The sequence below is a fragment of the Chrysemys picta genome, chromosome 19 (genome assembly GCF_011386835.1).
Source record: "Chrysemys picta bellii isolate R12L10 chromosome 19, ASM1138683v2, whole genome shotgun sequence".
NCBI lineage: Eukaryota > Metazoa > Chordata > Testudines > Emydidae > Chrysemys > Chrysemys picta.
In genome coordinates this window covers 2,372,198-2,397,968 of record NC_088809.1, presented here as the reverse complement: position 1 = coordinate 2,397,968, position 25,771 = coordinate 2,372,198, and the positions used below count along the sequence as shown (strand labels likewise).

General features: G+C 55.7%; 1 protein-coding gene and 1 long non-coding RNA gene across 10 annotated transcripts in view; one reads left to right on the top strand and one right to left on the bottom strand.

Moving 5' to 3' along the window:
- SSH2 (slingshot protein phosphatase 2) overlaps window positions 1-20,625 on the top strand; it is a 142,113-nt gene extending 121,488 nt beyond the window's left edge. For 6 of the 9 annotated variants that reach the window (XM_042857971.2, XM_065572860.1, XM_065572859.1 and 3 more), the window contains 6 exons: window positions 363-410; window positions 1,573-1,619; window positions 3,185-3,331; window positions 5,932-6,132; window positions 11,891-12,731; window positions 14,787-20,625. In XM_042857971.2, coding sequence (XP_042713905.2) covers window positions 363-410; window positions 1,573-1,619; window positions 3,185-3,331; window positions 5,932-6,132; window positions 11,891-12,731; window positions 14,787-16,826 — 3,324 coding nt within the window. In that variant the 3' untranslated portion in view covers window positions 16,827-20,625. The remainder of the gene's footprint in view (window positions 1-362; window positions 411-1,572; window positions 1,620-3,184; window positions 3,332-5,931; window positions 6,133-11,890; window positions 12,732-14,786) is intronic. The other 3 variants (XM_005298232.4, XM_065572858.1, XM_065572861.1) reach the window with 2 other exon arrangements.
- LOC135976553 (uncharacterized) lies at window positions 20,333-25,761 on the bottom strand. Its single transcript, XR_010593778.1, has 2 exons — window positions 24,070-25,761; window positions 20,333-21,826 (listed from the first exon to the last, which is right to left on the bottom strand). It is a non-coding gene; the product is annotated as an uncharacterized LOC135976553 (long non-coding RNA).
- Window positions 25,762-25,771: the final 10 nt, after the last annotated feature.

Sequence of the window (25,771 nt, the reverse complement as noted above, 5' to 3'; positions counted from 1 at the left end):
GCGGAGCAAGCCAGGGGCGACGTGGTTCCCATGACTGGGAGGTATGAACCTGCTGCAGCTAGCGGGCTGGCTCACTTTGACGGCTTGGGCAGAGCAGAGCGCATGTGGGCTGGCTGCTCTCGGTCGGCTAGCCAGGGGCTCCTCATGGGGCTTGTGATCTCCCTGGAGTTAGCGCAAGCACCGCTAGTTTTCTCCCCAGTCCCAGGCACCAAAGCATGGAGCTTTGTGGGGAGACGCTCGTCTTCGTAGCGTGCTGTTCAGTGCACCGGCCTGGCCTGGCCCCTGTCATCGTTTTAATGGTGTGTGTTCATTTGAGGAGAGAATCAGCTGAACTGATGTGTTTAAAAAATTACCTCCCCAAGGTTTCTACAGCACGTGCGGGAAAGGCCAGAGGACCCCATCGCAGCGCAGTAATGTATATCCCAGTGGGAATACACGAGCCTTGCTGCGAGCTGGATGTGCTGGGAAGGGTTTCATTTGCACAGCATTGTCTGGAATGGAAGAATGTCCGGGCATGTCAGAGTTACCAGCATGGCTGGATGCAGGCACCGCTGACCCTGCCCTGAGTGGGGCCGTTTTCCACCAGTTCTGCTACATTCAGCTCCCACTGCACAAGCAGCTTGCTCCACGGGATGGATGTCCGTCCCTTCGGGCTGGGCACACGGTCACGCAGCCACCCATGCTTTAGGGGTTGGAACCTTGCTGCTCCACTCGTATCATGGGCTGCAGAGTGTCTGGGCTTCTGAAGCAGCTGCTCATCCATCTCCCTCATGCTGGCTTCGTTTGCCTCTCCTCGTCCCGCCCCCTCCCCCGTCACTTAGCACTCCCCGCCCCCCCCTTTCAGTTCAGAAACTACTTTGCGGGAGGAGGCAGGGGAAGTGGGCAGCTGAGGCTTCCACCTCCCTTCACTCCTCTTAGCAACTGGCTCCCAAGGTGGCCTTCGTCCTCATTCCCACGCAATCTGTAGCATTTGGGTAGTGGACAAGCAGCTAGGCTTGGAGGCCGTGTCTGCGCTGCGGAGAGAAGCTGGTGAGATGGCGAAGCGAAAACCTGCTTCCCTGGCCTGTTTCTGTGCTCACACAGGCAAGAGAAAAAACTCATGCGGTCTTTGATGTGGGAACCCGTGTAGAGAGGGTCTCAGTGGTTTTTACACACACACTCTCTCTGTCTCTCTGCAGACAGCGTCTCCTCCATGGGGCAGAGTCAGTGGCAGGGTCTTGTGTGGGAGGGGGCTTGTCTTTATTTTTCTGAACTAGGTTTCTCAGTGGCTTTGCAGGAAACTAACTAGGGCTCTACCTGGGTCTGTCTTGCAGGGCTTCCTGTTGATTCAGGGCAGCTCTGATCGTAAAGTGAGATAAGTGTCTGCGCTTTGAGACAGGAGCACTATTTTTTTTTCCCTTTTACCGTCTATTTTCAACAAATCTCAGTTTACAGCACTGGATTGGCCAGCTACCTCCCTGCACAGCTCGCTGGCTCCCTGCAGCTCGCACCCGGCTGGCGGGGGCCGTCCCTCCCGGTGGTGTACACTGCGCTTCACTCCTGCTGATGCTCCCTTTTTTATTTTTTGCACAGGGTTCTGAGTGGAATGCCTCCAATTTGGAAGATTTACAGAACAGAGGGTAAGCAGCTTTGAGCTGTGTAGCAGGCCCCTGCATGCAAGTTGCTGGGCATGAGTGGGAAGGCTTTGCCTTACCTAAGTCCCTGCACAACCAGATTTCCATCCCAGACCTGCTGCTGCTGTGTGCTAACCAAGGGCTTGCAAACCTAGCATGGTGACTGCGAACTGGCAAAGTAGCACCCCAGCCCCCAAGTCCCCCATACAAAGACAGGGAAGGAAAAGGCTCCGGTAGCCCTGACCTTGACTGAAACCCACCGACGAGTGCAGGCAGTTGATGGTCACATAGCAACGGGTAACCGAAATCTGCAGTTCCCTCACCGAATAGACAGTGCAGAGCTGGTTCTCTGGGGGGCCTTTCGTTGGGCTCCGCATGCTGCTCTCCTTGGATGGGGGGTGGGTGGGATGAGACCCCGCATGCACTGCACAGAGGCACTCCTCACCACCTGGGCAGGCAAGGGTGTGTCAAAGCAGCCGTCGCTGCCTTAGAGCAGGGGCTGCACTGAGCATCTTGCAGCTCAAAGGGGTAACGTTCCCCCTTCGTTGCTGTAAGGTTTGGGGTTAGGCGACCCATCTGTAGGCCACATCGATCCAGACAGAACATGCCGGGAAACCACTGGCTACAGCAATCTCTCTTCATCCTGAGCTGAGCTTTTCAATCCTCACCACCCGACACCTGCTCCTAGCCTGGCAAAGGGCATTTTCCCCTGGAAACTCTGCTGCTGTGTCTGCTAAAACATGGAGGCTTGCAGATCTCTCATCAGTTTAGGGGCTCGGGGTGTCTTATATGTGAATACCATGTGCTTCTCTCAGCCACTCACTGCTCAGAATGGTCTGTGCTGGGGAGAAGAATCAAATCTGCCCCAACCACAGGCAGCGCCCTTCCAGTTTCTCTGGGTTCTGGGCAGCTGCAGAATATGAGGGGGTCCGATCTATGCAACCATCAGGAGTTGCTCGCTGTGGCCTTAATTCTGAGGCTAGTCTGGTGTCTTGGATTGAAGTGAAGGGCCTGGTGTGAATCCCAGCATGAAGGTGGCTACGCCTGCTTGGACCCAGGAGAGAGGCATGTTAGGAGGGTCCCGTATTGTTGAGAGCAGGACCCTTCAGGCTAATGTCCTTACCGCCTAGTCTCCTGACACTGCTGGTATGGGGCACGATGGGAAGAGAGATTGGAAATGGGATTGTCTCTCTCCCAGGGGGATGGATTCCAGCTGGCAGGAAGAGATGAAGCTGTATTGTAGCATGTGCCAAGTGACCACTGCTGGCCCTTCTGTGCAATACAGAGCAGGCTGAATGGGCAGGCTGGCCAGTCCTGGCTCGGTTTCCATTCACAGCAGGCTGAAGCCCCTTCCACAGAGACTAGGTTAGAAATTCTACAGCAAACCCTCAGCCTGGCCTCGCAATCAATCCCTTCCTCCCTGCTTTGAAGCCTAACTCCCAGTTTGGCTTGCTCTGTGTTGTAGTCGTGTAACTCTGACTGCTTGGCTCTAAACAGATTCAAAACAAGGCAAAGCCATTTCCTTGCAGAGACGGTCTGTCCAATCTTATCTGCCCTCTGCTTCCACACAGGGTGCGGTACATTCTGAATGTGACTCGAGAAATAGATAACTTCTTCCCAGGCGTCTTTGAGTACCATAACATCCGGGTGTACGACGAGGAGGCTACAGATCTGCTGGCGTATTGGAATGACACTTACAAATTCATCTCCAAAGCCAAGTAAGTCTGCACTTAAAGAACGAACACAATACGGCAAGCTCCTAGTAATGCAATGTTTCCTTCTGGCCCTTCACTCTTTCCAACTACCCTTTGTCCTGTGTTAGGATCGAGACATTTGCATTCTCCGTTCCCACTGTTGCTGTGTGCAGTGGGCTTTTCTGTCTGATTACAAAAAAAGCCCATGGTAGTAAGAGGGGAAAAACGCTGCTATGCGGTCGTCCCCTCGGCTGCACTGCATTTGTAGTGCCTTAGGGATGCTTCCAGGACTTCAGAAACTAAGAACCACTTGAGGTGTTAAACTTCTGTAAAATGTCAAGGGACATAGAGCCATGCAAACACAGCTGTTAATGCCAAAAGGGAATGGGGTTACTTGTTACACAGCATCCCCGCTGGCAGGTTTGTTATAAGAGCGTTGAGGAAGCCCAAACACTCCATAGTGCTCAGCAGCGGGCAGACAGGTAACAAAGAATCTGGTCGCTGTTGGAGAGATTTCTTCTTCCCTTGTTGATATGTGGACGAAACAAGCGTGCTGAGTTGGGAGGACAAGGCGACAGTAAAACAAGCAGAGGTTAGCAGACACCGGAAAGCAACATAACCATGAACAAAATCCAAATCATTCCCTGCGTACAAAGCAGGCAGACACTGCTCTGAATAAAACCCTCGTCCGTTAGCACTAAGATGCTTGCTAGGCCTCCTATCTGGACGCCACTTCTAATCTGGTAGCTGGAGGCCATTGGGTTGCCAACACACGTGCTGCTTCTCTGGGTTGTCTAAAATAAGTCCAGCAGCCATCTGGATTCAGGAAGACGCTGGTCACAGAAGCAATTGGCATGCATTGCCAGCAAGGCTGGGATGGATTTCCAAATGAGGGACTGCCTTTAACCCTCTCTTGTGTGGGGTTTGCATCTGTCTCCTGCCCGTGCCCTAGAGCTGATGACCCGATGGACAATGGCTCCTTCTCCAGCAAATCATTAAGCCTCTCCGATTTACCCTAGCGCTATTTATAGATATACTTCTAAAGCACATCGAGCTCCTTGGTGCAATGACTTTGGACCTTGTCCTTGTCAGAAACATTCTCCTCTCAGGAGGCACATTTTGTTCCCCACCCTGAATTCACCCGACGTTTAAAACTAGAAGTTTGTGTGAGGCAAGTTAGTTCCAGGTTGGGGCAGTTAAAGCCCTTTTGGCGCTTGTGTGCCTGTCCCACCTGGCCTTCCCACCCACCCCCGGCTTTTCTAGAATCTCACCCATCGGGGGCAGGTGCAGGGGGAGTTCTGACATTTGCAAGTTTTTGCATAACTTGGGTTATAAAGCATCTTGGGCAAGTCTTCACTGCAAAAGAGGTGTGGGGTTTTTGTACCTCCAGATCTCTAGGATCTTGGATGGAGATAGCCATCTGTAAAAACACACCTCTCTTTGCAGTGAGGCTACAGCCCTAGTGACAGACTCCCTTGACGCAGAGGCCTGTCAGTTAACAAATACCTTTTTATCATGCGTATGCAAAGAACACGGGGGCAGGTCTGAACTCTGAAAGCTGTACGGCGGATGTCCGTGCTGGACGAGGCAAATTACAGCCTGTGCGCCTTCGTTTGCCGCTCGCACTTTGCTGAAGTAAAACCCCTGCATTGCTGGCGATGGAGCAAACCCTTCTCAATCCAGACCAAACTCCTCACGACTAGCTCTGTACCAAGACTGCTCTGTGCAATGAACGAGAGCCAGGGATGAAAAACGACTTCATGCAGTGAGAGTCCGGAGCTGCTTGGTACATAGAAGCCCGTTGTGACCGATATTGCAACCCCATGCAGTATCTTCGGGGACCCTTTTATTCAATTTATGAATGGTTTATGCGTGATTATCTTCTGCTCCAGGGGAGGGTTACCACGCCTCTCCCGGGAGCTAATAACAGTGGGGGCGATGAAGGCTAGTTGCTGAGACTGTAAACACCTCCAGAGACGTACCACCCCAGGAGGTTTGCATAGACTGGTTCAGCCTGGGTCTTTTGGAGGCCAACAGACAGGGGCTTTTGATTAAAAAGGCTGAGTTGAAACAGACTCGTGGCCTTTGGACGTGATCTTTGTCCAATCCCACTGAAGGGCTGGAAGGAGCTACTAGGGCAGCGTTTCTCAAATGCACTCAGCTGTTGCTTCTGGCTGTCTCAGTGTTTGCTGGCGTCCCCAGCAGGGGATCAGCAGCCTGCACCATGCAGCCTCCTGGGGGCTCCAAGCAGCCCCTCCGCAGGCACGTGGGGCCAGTGTGTGTGCTCGGCTGGCTTCAGGCCCTGGGCTCCAGCTCTGGGCTTCAGCCCGTGGCGGCAGGACTCGGGTTTGCAAAAATTGTCAGAGCGGCCACCAGCAAGGGTCGGTTGGCCCCACACTCTGAGGCCATCCAAAAAATTGTTCTGAGAACCCCTGTTCTAGGGCCCCCAAGGCTGATGGGCAACTCCTGCTATATTGTGTGTGTTCTCTAGGATGCTTTTCCCTTAGAATGAAAGTGCTTAGAAAGAGCTGTGTGGTAACTTGGAGCTCTCCCCTACAATGTCTGCCTCTCCTGAGCTTTTCAGAGGAGGCTTTAAAATCGTCCTTTTCCATTCCCCGCCCTAGGAAGAACGGGTCGAAATGCCTGGTGCACTGCAAGATGGGAGTCAGCCGGTCGGCCTCCACGGTGATCGCGTATGCCATGAAGGAGTACGGCTGGAACCTGGACCGAGCCTATGACCACGTGAAGGAACGGCGCACAGTCACCAAGCCCAACCCAAGCTTCATGAGGCAGCTGGAGGAGTACCAAGGGATTCTGCTGGCGAGGTGAGCTCCGGAGGCAAGGGGGGAACTGGGCCGTAAGATTTCGAGCACAAATCTCTCTCCTGCCCTGTATCAGGGGGTAGCCATGTTAGTCTGTATCTACAAAAACAACAAGGAGTCTGGTGGCACCTTAAAGACTAACAGATTTGTTTGGGCATAAGCTTTCGCATCTGAAGAAGTGAGGTTTTTACCCACGAAAGCTTATGCCCAAACAAATCTGTTAGTCTTTAAGGTGCCACCAGACTCCTTGTTGTTTTTGTCTCCTGCCCTGTGTTTCCTAAACACAAAATCATTGCCCAGCCCGCTCTGGCCCAGGCTTCTAGTGAAAGGAGAACCGGAAAGTGTCTGAACCCAAGCGGATTGTGCCTCCTTCAGTACGGGTGCTGCAAAGGAGTGTGGGAAGCTGGGTGTGTCTGCTCTCACACGTCAGAAACCTCAGCTGCTGCTCATCTGTACGAAGCCACAGGGAGCTGTGCCGACAGCAGGGTGTAGCCCCGGACTGCGTGTTGTGGTCGCTGACATTCAGCCTTGATCTTGTTTTTGTACCATGTGCACTGGGGTTTGGAGCCTTGGTTTAATTAAGTTTGTTTTCAGCCGTCACTGAGCCTTTCTGTCTGACCTGAGCACATGGCCGGTGGCCGGCCCAGCACATTTGCAGGCAGGTGCTTGTGTTCCTGCCTCATTCAGAATTAGTGTGTGCTTGAGAGAGCTGTCTGACATGCTTCCACTTGGCTAGAAAGGAGGATCAAATTTGGTCACGGATTCCCTGACTTTAACAGAGCTCCATGACTTCTGCTTCAGCCCCGCTGGCTGCCACCCCCGCTCCCACCCCCACCCCCACCCCCCCGTGCAGGGCTCGGGCTGCCACCCCCGCTTCCCCCCATCCTTGTGCGGGGCTCGGGCTGCCACCGCCCACCCCCCCGTGCGGGGCTCGGGCTTCTGTGACTTATGGTTTATTGCCCATGTCCTGCCCAGGCCAAAATCTTAACCTTATTCACAGTATAAAGTAAGGCACAGGACACTTGAGTGGCTCCACTGGATAAATTCAGTGCTTCCCTTCGTGGGTGTGCAAGTTCATCGTTCTCTTAGGAGCGGGGGTTGGGAAGAGCGCTCCATTTGTATGGGGAGCCTTAGCCGAAACTCCACGGGGGGGGCGGGGGAGCTGAGTAATCTGTCCGAGCAGCCAGTGGCATGACAAGGTGTCCCGGGACTAATCTCAACTCTGAGCTAGGCACCAACAGAACCGAATGATTCCACTAGCTTTTACAGCATGGCTAAGTAGGAAACCAGTGCCCCGCTCTGCCGTCTCAGAAATACGGCCCAATCGTCTCAGCATCACAAATCCCTTTTAGAAATACACTCGCTCAATGTCTGCGATGGCTTCGAGGCTGTTTGGCTGAGGAACGGTTGCTGCAGGCAGTGCGGGGAGCCCCTTTCCTCTGTAGTCTAAACATCGAGTGTTTATTCCTCGATGGCATTTTCCGCTCAGCTGGGAGGTAAGGCATGGCAGCGAGTTTAGTAACACGAGGCCTGTCAGCTGACTAGTAAAAAGACATCAATATTGCATGTTTCCTGGACATCCCCATAAAGGAGGCGTTAAGCAATGTCCTGACTTGACCTGCTGGAAGGCAAAGATACTTCGTGTTCTGCCAGACTGCAGTATTGGTGCTGGATCCCTCCTCTGCTGCAGGCTGTTCGTAGGTGGGCGCAGATTAATCCTCGGGCAGTTACCTGTGCGTTAGGACATCATTGGCTTTCCCGGCACTCGCCAGCGGGCAGCTCGGACCAGAGCCTGGAAATGTACGCGGTGGTGTTAGAAGAGCAGAGCACCACGCTGATCCGGCTGTGAGATGTTTCCTCTGTCCCGCTCTGGAAAGAGGAGCCCAGACATACATGCTGTCTGTCTCTCTAGGGCTTGCCATGTGGGCGAACACAATCATACTTGGTGTGTGGCTGGTACTTCGCATCCTCAAGCCCTCTATGAATCTAGGTCACCGAGTGAGCTTGTCTGGCAGCCACTAGTACACTGGGAAATCCAGTCAGTGAAAGCCTCTGCGTGATGAGGTCTTGATTTCTTCTTCTTTACTCCCTGTGTGCTAGACTTGGAAAAGTTGATTTGTAACCAGCATGGGAATGCCACCTTCACTCCTGCCATGCGTGGCTCACCCTCACCTTGGATATGCAGCTGCTGAGTCTCTGCCCGCTCTGGACAGGTCTCCAGTAGAATGAGGTTATCAGTGAGGCCTTTCAAAGGCAAAGCAGCGCGAGGCTAACAAGTCTGGGGTGAGCTCAGTGCCACGCTGGGCAGAGCAGCAGGCAGAACCTTGGGGCACCATGCATTCCTCGTGTATCTGCTTTCACCGCTCCAAAAGGCTTCTCTGCCCTCTTTCGTCACAGCTTTGGGGTCTCCCCTCGAGCGGCCCCCAGGCCTGTTTGCTGTATTAACCCAGGGCAGATCCGTGCTCCTGTGACTGCTCAGATGGTGGAGTCGAGGCTGGTGACGTTGTTGGGAAGGTGAAGGGGGCGTGGTAAGCGGGATATTGCTTTTCAGCCGTAAACACTGAGCCCCCTGGCTCTTTTTGTCATAGCAGCAGGGATGTTTAGCTCCTTGGAGCTGTCAGCCATTAGCAGCAAGGCCAGAGTCTTTCCTTCACCTCATTAAACTCTCTTCTCCCTCCTAGCAAGCTTGGGCACCGCGCTGCTGCAACGCCCGCTCAGACAGTGTCAGGCAGGGGCCGAGCCTGAGGGCCGTGCTGTGCCTTGCGCAGCATGAACGTTCCTTTTACCAAACCACCTGGGGCCGCCGGCCGTGGGAACAGCTACCGGAGAAAGTGACTGAACGTCAGGGCCCGAGAGCGCTCCTTCACTCTGCCCAGCTCCAGCCTGAGACACGGGTCGGGGAACGAGAGACCTTCACTCCAGCTGCGCCCAGCGCCCACTTGCTCTGCTCAACCCTGAGCATGGCCTGGAATTCTGGAGACCCCCTTTTCCCCAGCCCCTTGGGCGACCGTTCTGAGCGCTGGCAGCGCATCCCTGCCGGTTGGAGGGCACTCTCGTCCTCGATCCCGCCAATGGCCCGAGTCTCCCCGGGGGCCCGGGATGTGAAGGTGCAGGTCTCACTGCTGTGTCCAGTGCAAGGGAGGGTTTGCTTTGAGAGCGCTAGAACTACCGGCCGAATGGAGACGGCAGACTCAACAGGGAACCCCTCGCCTCCGCCCCCAACATTTCAGTAGAACTGGGCGGCCAGACAAGGGGAGCCAGGCTGCGTGGCAGCCCGACAGCCTACGCTTGGTTTTGGGCTGTCAGCTCAAGGAAGGACGGTCCAGGGCACTAGCCTGGGACTCCAGAGATGCAGGTTCAATTCCCTGCTCTGCTAAAGACTTCTTGTGTAACCTTGGGCAAGTCACTTTAGTCTCTGCCTCCATTTCCCCATCTGTCCAATGGGGATAACAGCAGTGCCCTGCCTCATGGGCTGTTGAGGATGAATCTGCTGAAGATTGAGAGGCACTCTGATTCTGGGGTAAGGGGAGCTGTGTAAGTACCCGAGATAGATGGGGAGCCCCTTCGAGTCTCTCCAATAATCATGCACATGCTGTGGTTACTATTCCAGAGGGCAGGATCCCCTCTCCAGCTCTCTGAAGGCAGAGGTCTGTGTTGACACATTGATTTCTCAGCTGAAACTGTGCTGGGCGCTAGGGTGCATCTGTGGAACAAAGTAGACCAAGCAGCATAGACGTCTGTGTAGGAGAAGCACGGCCAAAGCTTTCATCCAGGTGTCTTAGAAAATGGCTGTTGGTTTGCAGAAATGAATCTTGGTTTGTGGTCTTTGAACCTGCTTCTGGCACCTTGTATCCTTGCTCAATGGGAGAAGTCCAAGGTTAAAAATTAACCGGGTGAAATCAGGCTTGGTTATTGCTGTTCCCTGGGCTCAGGCTCTGCTGGAGGCAGATAAAACACTCCTGCAAACAGGTGACTTGAATTTCAAAATAAAACACACATGCAGAGTTCATGCCCCGCCTCTCTGGTGACTGTGTGATGAACCGCCCAGAAAGCTCTGCCCGATGTGTGCCCGTAGTGTCCAGACAAGGTCCAGTCACAACCTGGGCACATTGTGCTGCGCGTTGGACTGCACACGGGAGTATAGCGAGAGACAGTCCAGGCCCCAATACGTTTGTATTTAACCAGACAGTGTCCCTGAGAAGGATTTTCCAGAACCGGGGGCACAGAGACAAAGCAGTGTGCCCGAGGACATGCAGGCGGGGAGCCCTCCATGGAGCTCTGCCCTCCCGAGTCCCGGCTCATGCTGTAATCCCAACATCCTTCGTAAACCGAAGGAAAATGTGGTGACTGCCAGGAGCGGTAATCGCTGCTTTATGTCATTACATTAACGGATATTTGCAGACAAAATACTCTCCGTCTCCAGGGTCCGTTCCCAGCGGGAGCCAAGTGCATGTATCTGACAGGCCCTTCATAGGTCTGGTCCTGCCCCATTTCACACACACCGACTCTTGGTGCCTGACTGCTGGGTCTGCAATCTAATTCGGCACTGGGTTATTTTGTAAGGACCCCCAGCCGTAGGGCATTCCCCATCAGAAACGTGCAGCCTTGTTAGGCTTGTGCCGGTGTCTTAGCTAAGCAGCGTACCTGTGCTCAGCAGATCTCAGCGCGCACGCAGGCGACTGAGAGGGGAGATTGCAGAAGGGCATCCACAGACTTGGCTGGCTGCCCGCAGCGTCCTTTTGAGCTGGTGTGTGCTCTCCTCCTAGGGGGAGCTGGTGAAAGTGCAGCAAGCAGAGGAAGGGAAATCTAAAGTGCAGGGCTGGGCTGGGCATGTGTTTTCATTGGTCCGGTTCCACTTCGGAGAAATGGCCCCATTGTGTGGGCCGCGAACACAACAGTTCTCAGAACAGGTGCTGCTGATGCCGTTAGCTCGAGCGTGTGACTGCTGGGACCCTCCCGAGGATGTTTTCCAGCAGCGAGGGGGGTGGCTGTCCTGGGCCTCTGTCCTGCAAACAAGATGCTATTTTTGGCCTCCTGTAACCATGCAGGATGTCCCCAGCCCCCACCCCGCTCTGGTTTCCAAAGCTCAGTCATTTACCAGAGCCTGCCCCACGGGTGCTGGAGCCCTAGGGGGGGATTCAGGCATCCTTTTGTTCCGGGGCCCCCCATCTACCCCGCTGAGCGTCCCCTCGGCTGTCGCCCTGCAGCGTGTTCTCCCCTTCCAACACGTCCATTGTCTGCATCGGATAAGGGACCAAGTTGAGCAGAATTCCCTGGGGCCAGTACAAACCACTGGGGGTTCGTGCGTGTAAACGACTTACACCCCCATGCTTGTTTACACAGAGGGGTGTTCTGGGGCCCATTGCAATTGTACCCACTCCCCGCAGGGCGGAGCTTGCCCCTGGGAGCAGAAAGTGCAGAGGGCAGAGGCCTGCTTTGTATTACCCCTTCCTATTGGTTGGTTTTCCTACTGTAATGTTGTCCCCTGCCCCCGTGGCATACAAGCTGCTTGCCCGCCATGCTAGAGCGGTGCCGGTGGCACCAACTTGGCCACTTAGGCCCAGGTGGATTCATTTTCTGACCACGTTTAATGGAAGGGACTGGTGGTTGCCGCTGAATCTGGCCCACGGGCTACCATGGAAGCGCCCCCCCCTCCCCCCCCACTTATGCCAGCCTGGGTTTGGCCCAGGGTTGTATTTTAAGCACGTGAGAGCCGCAGGTGGTGTCTGACAGTGACTAAAATGTTTCCCTTCTCCCGCAGCAAACAGCGGCATAACAAGCTGTGGCGGTCGCACTCGGACAGCGACCTCTCGGAGCACCACCAGCCCATCTGCAAACCCGGGATGGAGCTGAACAAAAAGGAGATCACCACTTCCGCAGAGCAGCTCTCCGAGCCCACGGCAAACGACAACCACCAGCCTGCGTCTCCCGTCTTCTCAGTGGGGCCGCACGTGGACCGTCTGCTCCAGCAGGACACGGACGTGATCGAGGAGCTGGGTGCCAAAGAGAGGAGGATCCGTTTGGAGTTCACAGCCAGAGACTTCCGCGCCGAACAAATAGAGGACGAACTGAACCTGAACAACATCAATGGGTGTCCGGCAGGGTGCTGCTTGGATGAGTCAGAATTTCCCCTGGATAATTGCCATTCTTCTGAGGCCTTGATGCAACTTGAAGAGCCTTTGGAGATGGCCACAGCGTTCCCTGATTTGACCGTGGATGATCTAGAGACAGATGCCCTTAAAACTGACCTGAACGTGCATTTGGTACCCATGGAGGAATTCACGGCTTGTTTAAAAGACCTTCCCAGGTCACCTGATCAGAATTCCCCAAGCCCACAGCTCAGTTCCCAGCCTGAAACCACAGACAGGATTGATTTCCTCAGTGCCCTAGAGAAGTTTGAGGAGCTGTCCCAAGAGAGCCGGTCTCACGCCTGTTCTCACTCCAAGATGGACGAGCAGGGAAGCGGAAGGAACGGGGTCTCCAAGATGTCTGTGCTGGAGGTGCTGCCAGCAGAGACTGCTGTCAATACCCAGAGAAATAACTCTGCAGGCAACTCCCCTGCAGCACCAGAAGAGTCTTCCACAGATGAGGAACAACCAAAGGTACCAATGGCTTGCTGCTTTCCTGTGAACTGCTGTTGGAATGTTTCTGATGGCTGTAGGAGTCTCTTGCTGTATGGTTAATGCAGTGGAAAGATGGCAACATTCTGGTCTTCCAGTTAATGTGATAAACTCTTAGATGTAAAGCTTTGCATAAGGAGAGCAACGAGGTGGTGGTAGTACAGCTACCCGAGCACGTGCCCCTAGCCTGGGAATCACATCTAGTGCAGTTATTTGTCCCCAGCATAAACACCACCAAACAGCCTGACCAAATGGGCGACGTTCTCGGGTGGAAAGCTCCAGGCCCGGGGTAGCAGGTCGGGATGGAGGGACGGCGGTAGATCAGTGGGAGTGATTGTTGGGTAGCAAAGCGGGGAGGGGTCAGCATTGAGGAGCCTGGGCAGAGCTACAGGCAGTGAACCCCAAACTTGGAACAGAACTGAAGAGGGGCTGCGGATCAGGACTGAGGTGCACCGGCAGAGCTGTGTGAAGGGTTCTCAAGCCTTGGCATAGCCGGGAGGCAGGGGAGCAGCAGGTCAGGCCTGAAAGGCGTTGGCAGAGCTGTGTGTGGGGAGCCCAGCACTGGAATACAAGTGGGGGGAGCTGCAGGTCAGGATTGGGTGACTAATGCTATCGGTGGTTCGTTTTCATGAGTAATGAACCCCCACCCCAAAAATATAAACGTAATGTCTGCTGGGCAGTGCATCTGTTCAAGGGGCAAGGACACAGGTGGGAACAGGACACTGCAGTTAGGTGCCCTTTGATTGGCAGTTGTCTAGAGTCTGAATGCCATGCAGAATGAAAAAGGAAGCTAGAGCCCTTTAGACCTAAACATCTCGTATCTTAGTGGGCTATGGCTGATCAGCAGTGGCGTGCTGGCTGCTTCTCCCAGAGCGCGCTCGCTGGTTGAGTTGTAGGTTTTATTCGACTTTCTATCTTCCACTGAGGATTTTTTAAATGTAGTAAGTGCTGCAGACAGTTCTCCATTCACGACTCGGACTGCAGCTTGCCAGCAGAACGGTAACCCGTGTCCTTGGAGAGCTCAAGGGGGTTATGTCCAAGAGGATGCTTTTTATATGTAAATTGTTGAATGGGATCTAGACTCTCTAACCGAAGTAGCTGAAAGGCTGATTTTATGTTTTCACCTTTCACTTGGAGAGTCGCTACTAATGGCCGTTGAATTTGTCCCTTGTCAGATATCCGAGTGTGATAAACGTGACGTTCAGTGGTGCACCCCAGGAGACATGTGGTTGACATAGTTTAACTCCCAATATTCGGAATTCCTGCCTCCTTTCTCTGCTGGGCCAAGTGAAAGAGGGTGCTGGGAATCAGCCCTAGTTCTCTCTCCAGTCAGACCAGGCTGGCAGTTCTGACTGTCATCTTGGTTAATCCCAGACCTGCTTTTTCCTGGGAAACTGTTTTACTTGAATAGTTTTCTCTTCTGGTTAGTACAGCACTGGTTGCCTCCTTTCCATCTTGGGCCAAGCCTGTTTGGTCCTACCTAATATTTTAGTCCAGTACCCCCAAGGCACAATTGACAGCGTACTTACTAGTGGCCCTGTCTCTGCTCTAGCATCCCGAGCTACTCTCCAGTGGAAATTGTGGAACGTTTAGACTCCAACAAGGGCCTTTAGCGTTCGGATCCGGCCTGGTTGTTGGATTTAAAGTGATCCATAGTCCTTTTCGTTCCTCTTCTGTACAGGGTGAGAACTCTCGCTCTTATTCTTATTTTCTTTTCAAATGATCTAAATTTTGCCTTCGAATGCATGTTAAGTAAGAAGCACATGGAAGTTGGGTGCCTAAATCTCCTGGCATCTAAATGCCTTAGGCCAGTGGTTGGAACGTTTTGAGACCAGAGCACCTGTGGAACTGCTCCAGTACTGAGCATCCCAGTCTGCCTGCTTGGAGTGAGATCCTGGCACCCATTACGCTGCATTAGCACCGGGGCCTTTTTCTTTCTCTTGTATGTGTGTTCGTTGCAGTTCAGGCTGTCTGACTGCAGGTGTTTTGTCAGCAAGGCTGCTGTGCACTTTGTAATAAGTCTCTCTGTGTTTGCAGGACATCTCTGAACTGAGCACCCTGGGCCCTCTCACAAGATCCCACTCGGAAAATGCAATCTCTGTGAAAGAAATCATAACTGAAATTGAATCCATCAACCAGGGCGTAGGACCGTGCCAGCAGAAGATGGAGGGCTCAGCCAACCATGCCCAAGCACCGAAGAGGAATACAGTCCATGAGTTGTCTGTAGAGGTGGTCTGGGCATCTGAAAATAAACCTGGGAAGGCTGAGCAGAGCGAAGGAGCTTGCATTGCACAGCAGGAAACGGCAAAAGACTTTCCAAAACCAGACCAGGAAGGTGCTCCCACCTTCCAACCATCTACCTGCGTGTCAGATGTGGAAGAAAGCGATTCCGCAGAAGGCCAGCAGGAGCCTCGAGTTCAGGGTCTGAACCCTGGGTCGAAGTGGTGTCCGGGATCTGTTAAACGTGCCACCTTGGAATTTGAGGAACGCTTGAGACAGGAACAAGAGCACCAGCACGTTCCCCCCACGTGCCTGCTACCTACTCGCAAGAATTCCAAGACTGATTCTGCAGCTGCCGAGCTCGTGCCAAAGGGAAGGACTGAGGAACCGTCGCGGGAGCTGGATCCCGCCCGTAGAGAGAATGAGAGCGACAAGGCTAGGGCAAAGAGCCCAGCAGCCGAGGGTGCATTGCCTCATGGCCCTGAACTGCCGGCTGACCCGCAGCTGTCCCCACCACTCGCCCCTTCCCTTGTGCAGCCGGCTCAGGAGTCGCCGCTGACAGAGCCTGGTGCTGAGCAGGAAGTGCTCGGGACGGTGGTGTCGTTGGATGGCTCTGGGGAGCCAGCCCTGCCCTGTCACCTCCCCAAGAGGATAGAAATTATCGAGTACACCCCCATGGGCACGCCACCTGACCTCCATGAGCATGACAGTAGCTGTGAGCAGGCCACGCTGGAGAACACTGCCGTGTTGCTTCCAGTAGATGAAAACCTGAACCCTTCGGTGTGCGCGGAGACGGCACCTGTACATCCAGACGCTCTGCCTTTGCGTAACCCTTTGGTACTAGAGCACAAGGAGATCGGGCGGGCCACCTTCACCCTGGGCAGCCCCGAGGAAGAGTACGGTGCGGCACTGATTAACCTCGATACCTCTTCGTTCGTTGGCCAGGTGACGCGCTCGCCTTCAGAGGGCCTGGATGACCTTTGGCACCAACGCATCGTTCATCTGGAGGGCGTTACGGAGCACAGCACAAGCACGGACGATGAGCCAGTGGCACCGAGCAGCCTCTCAAGGAACGGGCATGTCCTGTGCGGGGCGGGTGACAGTGCCTTGATGGAACTGAGCAACGAGGACTTGCATTTCATCAGTGACAGCACTGAAGCCATGGATGTCTCTTTCCTCCCCTGCGGCCTCCCCCACAGCTCCAACAGCCCCAGCATCAAAGACCTGAGTGAGACTCCCAGCTCAGTGAAGCAGCGTGCGAAGGAACTTGAGGCCCGGGTCCGGCAAGCTGGGCTTACCACGCCGTCCCAGATGAAACGCTCGGCATCCTTAGCCAAGCTGGGCTGCCTGGAACTCTCTCAAGATGACTTAACCAAGAGGGAGTCGGCCTCTTCCCATGCCAGCCTGACCTGTCCTGACTTGCTGCCCGCCTCCCCGAGGACTGGTCAAGGAAAGCGTGGGGCATTGGCAGAGCACGGCTTGGAAGGCCCACCTGAAAAGCCTTGTGCCTCCTCTCCCCTTATTTGCCAGGATCCAAAACCCACCAAGCATTTTGTAGAGCAGCTTAAAACAACTGAGTGCATTGCCCAGAGCCAGCCGGTGGAGAGGCCACCCGTGCAGTATGCCAAAGAGTTCTGCTCAGCTCCGCAGAGTGTGTGTCCCAGCGCAGATCCTAGATTGACTAGCTTGGAAGAGGGTCTTCCGCTGCTACAGACGCAGGTACTAGACTCTTGGCTCCTGGCTCCAAGCCTGGCTGGAGCACCTAGACATCAACACGGTAGAACTCACCCTCTGAGGAGACTAAAAAAGGCTAATGACAAAAAGCGGACAAGCAATCCGTTCTATAATACCATGTGATCCTGAGCCCTCAGCTGTGACTTCTTTTTAAACAAAACCCATGTTGTTGTGTTCATACAAGGGGCAGGTGTAATATGTAAGGAACATGCACTTTATTCGTTAATTTTATATATTTTGTCATTTTACTGTTCCTGGCGCATGTAGGTTTGGGTTGTATTTTGTGTGGGACGCTGACTGCAAGACCGTTTTGTTATTTTTTTAATTATTTTTAACTCAAATAACCTCAAATATTCTTTGTTTTCAAAGAACACCTTTCATAAGTGACCATTGCTGTTGGCAGTTGGCTCATCTCTGTGTGGTGAAATCGTGAGGGTTAGGTTAGATTGGAACCAAGGCACAAATAACTTGAAGACACACACACACAAATTGGTGCTAGCTGGGGCACTTACCGGAGTGGCAGCTGGTGTAAATATGAAGGTTGTGCCAAGATTTGTTCGTGGCTTTTTTTTGATCCACTTCGAGCTAACTGGAACTCCACAACAGTGACAAATGGCTTCTGAAACTGCCTCAGTGCAAACCCGTCGGGTTGGCTTGTGCCTGTAGCCCAAAGGCAGCTGATGGCTGGGCTGCACTTTTCAGTCTCTCGCTGTGGCTCCAACTTTGGAATGCAAACTTGCCCAAAGTTGCATGGTTTGTTTCCAGGGAGTGGCTCCAATGTGACTTCCCTCCTCCCCCCCCAATGCATAAAGTGTCATGACCAATGGGGTTAGAAACTTCAAACAGCAACCCCTCCCAGAACCAGCCTCTCCTCTGCTCCGAACCTGGGGCTGCCAAATTCATTTGAATTTCATAATCTAAAAGAACCCGTTTTAACAGCAGCAATTGGGGGAAAAACTGACGTGTGTTCTTTTAAAACAAACAATTCTATAGGGTTTTAACCCTTTCGTTACTTGAATACTGCTGTGGGCCTTCTGAGTTAATGGCCATATCATCTGTTCACCTTTCTCTCCCTCACCCAGAGCTGTTTTTTCTAGTGCTGCCCGAGTGATTCTCCTCACACTCACGTACACACTCAGCTGGCTCTCAGACCCGAAGGCTGATGTAATTGTTACATGTTTCCCCTCGCTCGGCTCTCACCTTAACACTTAACCTGGAGCGATGATTTGTCTGGAAGTTCCCTTCCCCCCTCAGTTGTGTACATACAGTATTTATCTAGATAACTTTTGTTATTTCTTACATTGTTTTCTTGAAAGGACAAGACTGCATTCTGTAAACTGGAAAACAAACACCCCCCCCCCCCCCCCGACTCCAATTGAGTGGTGTTCATTGGCCTCTGCCCGAACGCTTGAGTGGGTTTCCCTTTGTAAGCTGTCTTCCCTCCCAGCAAGTGAGAACCCGTTACCTGCTTCTGCCAAATGTCTCCATCCTCCTTAAGTCTTGCGAGAGCCCCTGTTGCAGGACGTTCCCCTCTTCCACTGCAGAATGGCGGGATGGTATTTCAGAGCCTCTCTGAGGTTCAGCCGGTTTTGCTCAAGAGTGAGCACAGGGCAGGGCTCAGCTGGCCCTTGGCGGCTGGTTTCCAGTGGTGCACTGCAGCACCTTTCACAAATGTCCCCTCTAGCGAATTCCAGCTCGTTTGAGCACCGACTCGCCGTCCTGCAGTGCTGGTGCTGGGCCACCAGGGGGCTGTTGGTGGGGCCTGGCATTTTGTTAACCGCGCTGGCTACGCATCCTGCCAGAACCAAAGTAACTAGCAAACCCCCTGGCGTTCTTAGCAGCTGCTTGTTGCAATGGGGCTGAGCCCTGACCAGGGCGGCGTTACAGGATCGACGGTGCTGTGCGCACACCGGTTTTGAGGGTGAGGTGAAATGGGCAATGCCCGACTCAGACAGTGCTGCGCAGTCACTGAGAGCAGAGCCCAGTTGGGTCCTGCCAGGACTCGCGGCTGTAGCAACGTCCAGCGGGGCCGGTTCTGAGCGCCAGAGTTCATCACGTAGCAGCAGTGACTGTCCTGAGGAGCCCAGAACTTGCGAGGGGCCGTGGCTGAAACACTGGCCCAGGCAGGCCATGGAGCACTGGGAAGGGGCTGGGGCTGCTCTGTGAGGAGGACAATGGAAGTGCCTTGTTTGCCATCCAGCACTGGGCTTTGTGGAGTGCAAACGTACAGAGCTGCCTTAGCCAGCACGGGCACACGGCCTGCCGACAAACCCACAGTTGGCTTGCAGGAAGAGTCCCCGTGGGAGGACAGAAAGGGGGATTGAAGAGAAGTAGGGGCTCAGGAATCTTGCCGCAGGACTCTGCTTCTTCACAGAGCTGGCGCCTGCCCCTTCCCTGTGTTCTGTGGGGGTGCTGGGCACCCATGGCTCGAGCGTGGCACGGCTATTCTGGCTGGACCACATGAAGCCGTGGGCCTGTTTGCAGCACCGGGACGCTAGCCCAGAATCCGCTCACCCATTGCTCTAGCCCAGCCCGGCTCTGGCATGCCTGAGTGAGCAGTGGCTTCTCCGCCCGCTGCTGGCTTATGGCTGGAGGGTGGGATCTGGGAGCCTGTCGTGGTTACAGCGTGGCTTGGCCAAGATGCCCCAGGTGATCAGTCTGGGAACTGACGCAGGTCGAGGCAGAGCAGGTGCTGTCCTGGCTGAGAGGACGCAGCAGCATGCCCAGTCCCCTCCGCCGCTGAGGGGGCTTGTGACAAATGTTTAAAGAACCATGAAGGGATTTCTGTACAAAGCCGCCCTTCTGCTGATCTCTTGCAAAGCTCTTGGAGGATACGTTGTTTACATTGTGCCCCTGACTCCTGGACAATATCTCTGCCCCTGAGCTCCGGCTGTACTGTCAGTTGCCTGCCGTGCGAGCCTTGCACGGAGGGTGCCATGGTGTTCGGTCCTCCCGGATCGTGTGTGCGCGTGCGTGAAACGTGAACTGGTCTGTTGCACTCATTGATGCGTACGTAGTTTTCTTTGAGCCGCTCAAGAAAATGTGTAAAAAAATCCCCTTCTGCTCAGTCGTGGCCTATTCCAAGTGCACATCCGAATGCCGAGGTCAGTCCTGGGTCTGGTTCCCTGCTTCATTTCCGCAGGGTGGGATTTAGCTCCGTGTTGCTCCTGGCACACCTCAGGCTTCCCTCCAGACGACAGCCGAGATCAGGACGTGGGTTTTAAACCGGTACACGCTTGTCTAGAGCCTGACCTCCTCCCCCCCTCCCCCCCCCATGCACATGCCCAGGGGCAGTAACAATGCCCCCAGCCTGTCATTTCAGCTTCCTTGCGGTGCACAGCCTGTCTGGGAGTGGGGTGCATGTCGCTTCCCCCTATGGTGAGTGACCCAGCTCAACAGAATGCCACATCCTTTTCCCGAAGGAAGACCTGCAGGATCCTGCCTGGTGCAGGAGACAGGAAGGGGGCCGAGGGTTAACCCCTCGCAGCTGGCAGAGGTCCCCCCACACACACACATGCTGGGAGGCTGGTGCTGGGCCAGAGGCTAGAGCTCAGCCCACGCACACCTAGATCCTTGCTCGGCTCTGACCCACGTGCCGGTGCCTTTTGGGTTTGGTTTTTCCCTACAACTGTGACTTCCGTGCATTGGTTTGTAGGAACTGTTCTTGCTCCAGAATTCACAGCCAGGCAGGCTCCCTCGCAGGGGCCCTGCAGCACCTGCTCTGGAGACAGCTGAAAACGGAGTTCTGGACTTGGGGGGGCACTTCATCTTGTACCCTCCCCTGATCTTCCACCGCCACTGGGATGTTCCCACTGGTCCCAGACTCGTACCCACTTGCTTGGCTGTTTGGAAATGTGAACTCGTGCACTGATGTGCAGATTCAATGTTCTTGTTACTGAATAAATTTTTATTTTGAGATGAAGCATGTGGGTGCCTCAGTTTCCTGGGGGGCGGGGGGGGAAGGAAATGGCTGGTACTGTGGGGGGTTCATGGGACTCAAACGTGAGCCATCTTGCTCGCGGCGCGGGCGGGAGTGGTGAGTATGAGCAGGGTGCTGTTAGCCAGGCACTGCCAGGCTGACCTGGTACGTGACGACCCGTGTTCGTCTCACCTCCCGGCTAACCCAGGCTGTGGGATTTCGTCCGGTTGCTCCTGCGTTAAGGTCACGTGACCTGCGCTGGCTAAAGCAGATCTCCTAGGAGAGGGAGGCAGCAAGAGAAGGGCTTGGCAGCTTGCTCCACAGGTTCCTTGCCCTCTGCTGTGGGGAAATGCAAAGGATCACGTGGCCCATGGGGACACGGTCAAGCTAGGGGTGGGGGTCTCTAGCACCACGATCAGCTGTGATTGGCAGGAGTCCTGGGAGCAGGGGCAGCCAGCATTAAGTGCTTTTGAAACATGCCCGTACCCCCATCTCCCCTCCCCACCTCCTGGGAAATCCTTGGGTGTAACCTGGGCCCCGAGAAGGAGAATCCTGGCCCTCTGCTGTGGGTCCTGCCTGCCCTTGCCTAGGCCATGGGGGAGGTGCCCAGCACAGGAACCGCTCCAGCCAAACTCCTGTCCCCTCTCCGCATTGCTCTGCACCTAAGGCACCCCTTGGAGCTAAGCCGGGGCAGGCCTGGTCGCTGCTGGGATGGGAGGCCCCCAAGGAGCAGTCGTCCTTAACGCCGTAGGAAGCGGGGGTGGTGATTTCAGTCGGTGGCGTTCTCTCAATCCAACACCGAACTAGCATCCCCCAAGCTGCGCTGGGAGAGCTGGTCACGGAAGGATCCCCGGCATCCTGGCCCTGGCTATTACGATTTGCACGTTTCTTCCGAACCTGCAGTTGGGCGAGGTACTTCCCTTCCCTGGGAGCTTGGGGCAGCCCTGCTAGCCAGGCAGCCAGCTGCTCTGAGCTGCGTGCGTGGGGGTCCGGCATATGAAATGCACCAGGCAGCTATCTTGCATGCTTAGGGTTTAAATGAGAAAGGATCACCCCCACCCACCGATTTCCTGATCCATCCTGCAGGGATGAGGCATTTATCCAGGCGCGTTCGGATTCCCTTGTTAGCTGGGGCGCGGCTGGCACTCGGAGCAGCCCACGGAGGAGTCTGGCTTTTGCAGCTTGTCCAAAGGCAGCGACTGGGCTAGTGGGTCGAAGGGGAAGAGGAGGGAGCGGAAGGGAATAGTGGTTAAACCAAACTATTCAACTCAGAGGCGTAAGAAGCACTGAGGTGCTGTTGAAGGTTGGGCAGGGCCTCCATTAGGGGCCGGGCCAGGCCTGGTGGGATCCGGACTAGCATACCAAGGAGCAGGACTGGGATTCTAGCTGTAAGAGCAAAATGCATCCCCAGCAAATAACACATGAGCGACCTTCCCCATCTTCCTCCTTTCCCTGGTCCCTAGGCCCCGGCCTCTGTCCTCACTTTTGTCCTCCAGGTGCCCTACAGCCTGCCGGCACTACAGCCGAGGCCACAGCAGACCATTCCGCAGCCTCCAGCAGCAAAACACCCACCAACTCCTTTTCTGGGATATCCGCTTAATCCAAAGCTCCTGGCCTGGCCTCCTCTAAGTCTGTCCACCCCGCCGAGAGTGCAAAGCTGAGGGGCTACTGCCCCTGCCCTATTCCCTGCTGTACGTGGCCTAGAATACAGCTGTGGGCCGGTCTCACCTGCGGCTGTGCGAGAGGACGGTGGGCTTGATACCAGCTGGCCTAGGCGAGAGGCTGCGGCTGAGAAAGAACCTCTCAGGCCTGGAGCAAGATCTGGGCAAGGGCAGGGAGCGGCTTCTCCCACTGCGGAGCATTGGGTGTCAGCCTGCGTCTGATCTTGGCCAAGTTCCTCCGGCGGCAGAGGGCACAGGCATGTCCCCGTTATCCACCCCAACGAGACTCTGCTGCGCAGCACTAGTGCAGCCCAAGCCACCATGGACACAAGGGGAGGAAACGCCAGGAGCGTTGGCCTGCTTGGACCAGGAGCTCTCCAACGGGGATGGCGCAGGCTGCAGGCGGAGAGACCAAAGGTGAGCAGGTTGGGGCGGGAGATCAGTCAGAATTCCCGCCTTACTCTTGGGGCCAGGCTCCATCCAATGCCCCAGGCACATACATCTGTCCTGTGCTCTGCTGCCCCAGGAAGGCCGAGAGACAGAGGCACCCTAGCCCCATGGAGAAAACCTTCCCCTGTTAGCAAGGAAAAACCCAGAACTAGGGCGTGAGGGGGGAGGTGATAATATAAAGTAACGTCCAATAGAACAAATTCACTACACTAGAAAGCAGCATCCCCCCCCCCCTCAGCAGGGGGGACACTAAATCACCAGCACAGTAAAAGATTTCCAACAACCCTCTGGCACCCCAACGGGCATCAGCCCCTCCTCCAGCATCAGCCGTCACCCTCCTCTTTGCCGCTGCGCCTCCTTCCAGTGGGTCCACAGGCGAGCACCAGCTCCTCACCTGCAAGGCCAAACCCCTTCCCCAGCCACCCAAACTGCCATCCCTCCGTCCCCTGGCCAACATGCCCAGCCTGACGCTCCCTGCCACCAGCCAGGCATGGTCCAGCTTCCTCAGCAAATCCCCTTTTTACCCAGCACCGTCTCTTCTGTCTGCTGCCCCCTTGGGGCAGATCCCGAGCCCCCTCCCCAGAGCCAGCTGCCTTCTCACTGGCCGTCTCTCCCCGCAGGACGCCAGGCGATGCTGCTGCACCAGGTGCTAATGCCAGGGCCAGAGTTCCTGCAGCGGCTGGAGAACAGGCGGTGCAGAGGAGAGCCATGGGATGGAAGGGAGTGGCTGGGCTGAGCTGGCTCCAAACTCAATCCCTTGTGGCCAGAGCGGAGGTGGTAGAGGGGCCATGGTCAGGGCTTTCCCATGGCCCTGTCCTCTCACCTGCTCCCTGAGCGCCAGGCTGGCATTGGGGGGATGTTCCTATCTCCCCCAGTGCTGCGATGACCCTGGGACCTACGGCCTGCCTGGGCCAGCGAGAGTCAGAGCAGGCTGAAGCCGAGGTGCTGGGCACCAACTGCCTTTTCTCGGAGCCCAGGCGTCCACGTGGACAACCTGGGAGCTGGGTGGGAGACAGAAGGGTGGTTCCCATGGAGCCAGGGTGCTCACGTCCCCGCTGGCCTGTGGGGCACTTCTGTGGTAGCCACCCGCTGCAGGGTCAGCAGAGAGGGCAAAGGGCAGCGTGCACAGATGGGACCAGGGCAGGCCCAGGTGCTGCCTCCACCCCATGGTCCCCTTGCCCCTACTGCGTGGTGGCTCGGGGTCTCTGCCCTCGGCCCTCAAGGGCTGGCACAGCTCCTGAGGTGACCATGCCCTCCACCAGCAGTGCCGGCCAGGGCCAGGTGCTGGGAGTGGGAGGGTTTGGGGCTGTGCCCGTCCTGTCTCACTCCTACTCACCCAGTCCCCAGGCAGCTCTATTCGGTGCCCTTGTAGGGCCCTTGCCGCTCTTGGAGCCAGGGCATTGCTTCCCTCGTTGGCTGGACTGAGCCCCTTAATCCCCTGGGGGCGGCTGCAGGCCCTGCAGGGGGCTGGGCCTGCTGTGCTGAGGGTTTGCTGGTGTGCAGGGAACGTTACCAGATCACGCTGCTGACTGCGGCTTTGCTCTTGGGCTGCAGCCAAGCAGAGACCGAGCCCCCGTAGCATCAGGCTCTCCCAGAATGCCTTGCGCTGGTGGCATTTGGCACCGGGGCCCTGGCCAAGGGCTCTGGCTGGGCTGTGTCCAGCAGGGGGTGGCTGCTGCCCGCGGGACCTGAGGCCTGTTCCTTCCCCCCCAGCCCCTCTGAGCCAGAGTTGTCCTAACGACGTTGCATTTTCCTGGCAGGTTCAGAGTCCCGGCTCATCTAGGGTGACCAGATAGCAAGTGTGAAAAATCGGGACAGGGGATGGGGGTAATAGGAGCCTATATAAGAAAAAGACCCAAAAATTGGGACTGTCTCTATAAAATTGGGACATCTGGTCACCCTAGGCTCATCCCCCCCTAGTGCCCAGCCCAGCGCAGGTTAGCACTGCCAGGGAGAGGCCCTGGAAGCAGGACAGCTGGGTTCTGTTCCTGCCTCTGCTGCTTGTCCCTGGGCCCGTCACGGCTCTGCTCTGAGCCTCTGTTCGCTCCCCACTCTTGGCCTTGGCTGTCTGGGCTTGAGAGTCGCCCGCCTCCTCGGCGGCTCTAGGAGCTGCCTTGGTGGGGTGGCAGACGCTGTGCCTGCTACGCGGGCCAGGCCGTGGGCTGGCTGTGATGGTGCACATGCTCTCTGGTGCCTCGCGGGAGGGCTTGGCTGCAGGGGTGGGACCCACAGGTGAGTTGGCCCATCACAGGTGCTGACAGCCAGTGCCAGGCTGTCCCTCACCCCTCCCTGTGAGGAGCTGCAGTAACCAGCAAAATTCCTGCTTTGCAGCTGCTGTGGTCACCCCAACACTGCTGTGTGAAGGGGGGCGTGGCTGCTCCCCATATCCCCCCCCACTCCCAGAGCAATCCCTCCCCTTCCGCTGGGGTTTGGGACATACCCCTGTAGGGTCAAGATGCTGCCCCTTCACCTCTGGGTGTTCAGCCTGCTGGAGCCAGCAGGGGACGTGACAGGCTACGGGACCCTCGCATAGCATGTGCCCTGATGCAGCGGTGCCCGGCGGTTGGAGCAGAGATGGGGAGACGAGGGTGTGGGGCTTTATCCCTGCCAGCCACTGGCTCCCACGTGACCCTGTCACACTCCCCGTGCCTCAGTTTCCCTGTGCATGAGGGGGCAACAGTGGCCTCTGTGGGGGTGGGAGGATGAATTTGTTATCCTCTGATGTGTGGTTGCCTGTTGTGGCCCCTCGTGGCTGCCTGTTGTGGCACCTAGCTGAGAGCTTGCTGCAACCTGTCTGTGCATCCAGCCTCGCACTCTGCAGTGAGCTCCACCTGTCGGCGGGTCCCGCCAGTCAATGTGGGTGCGGCAGCCCACAAGCCACCACGGCGGCCCATCAGCTGGCTGTACAATAATTGCGCTGGCCCCACTCAGACTAGCGGGGAGGGGCGGGGGGACCAGCAGTTTGCTCTTAGGTTTCTCCAATGGATTGTTTTGGTGACCCCCAAACCCTCCCAGCGGACCCAGCCAGGCAGAACCCC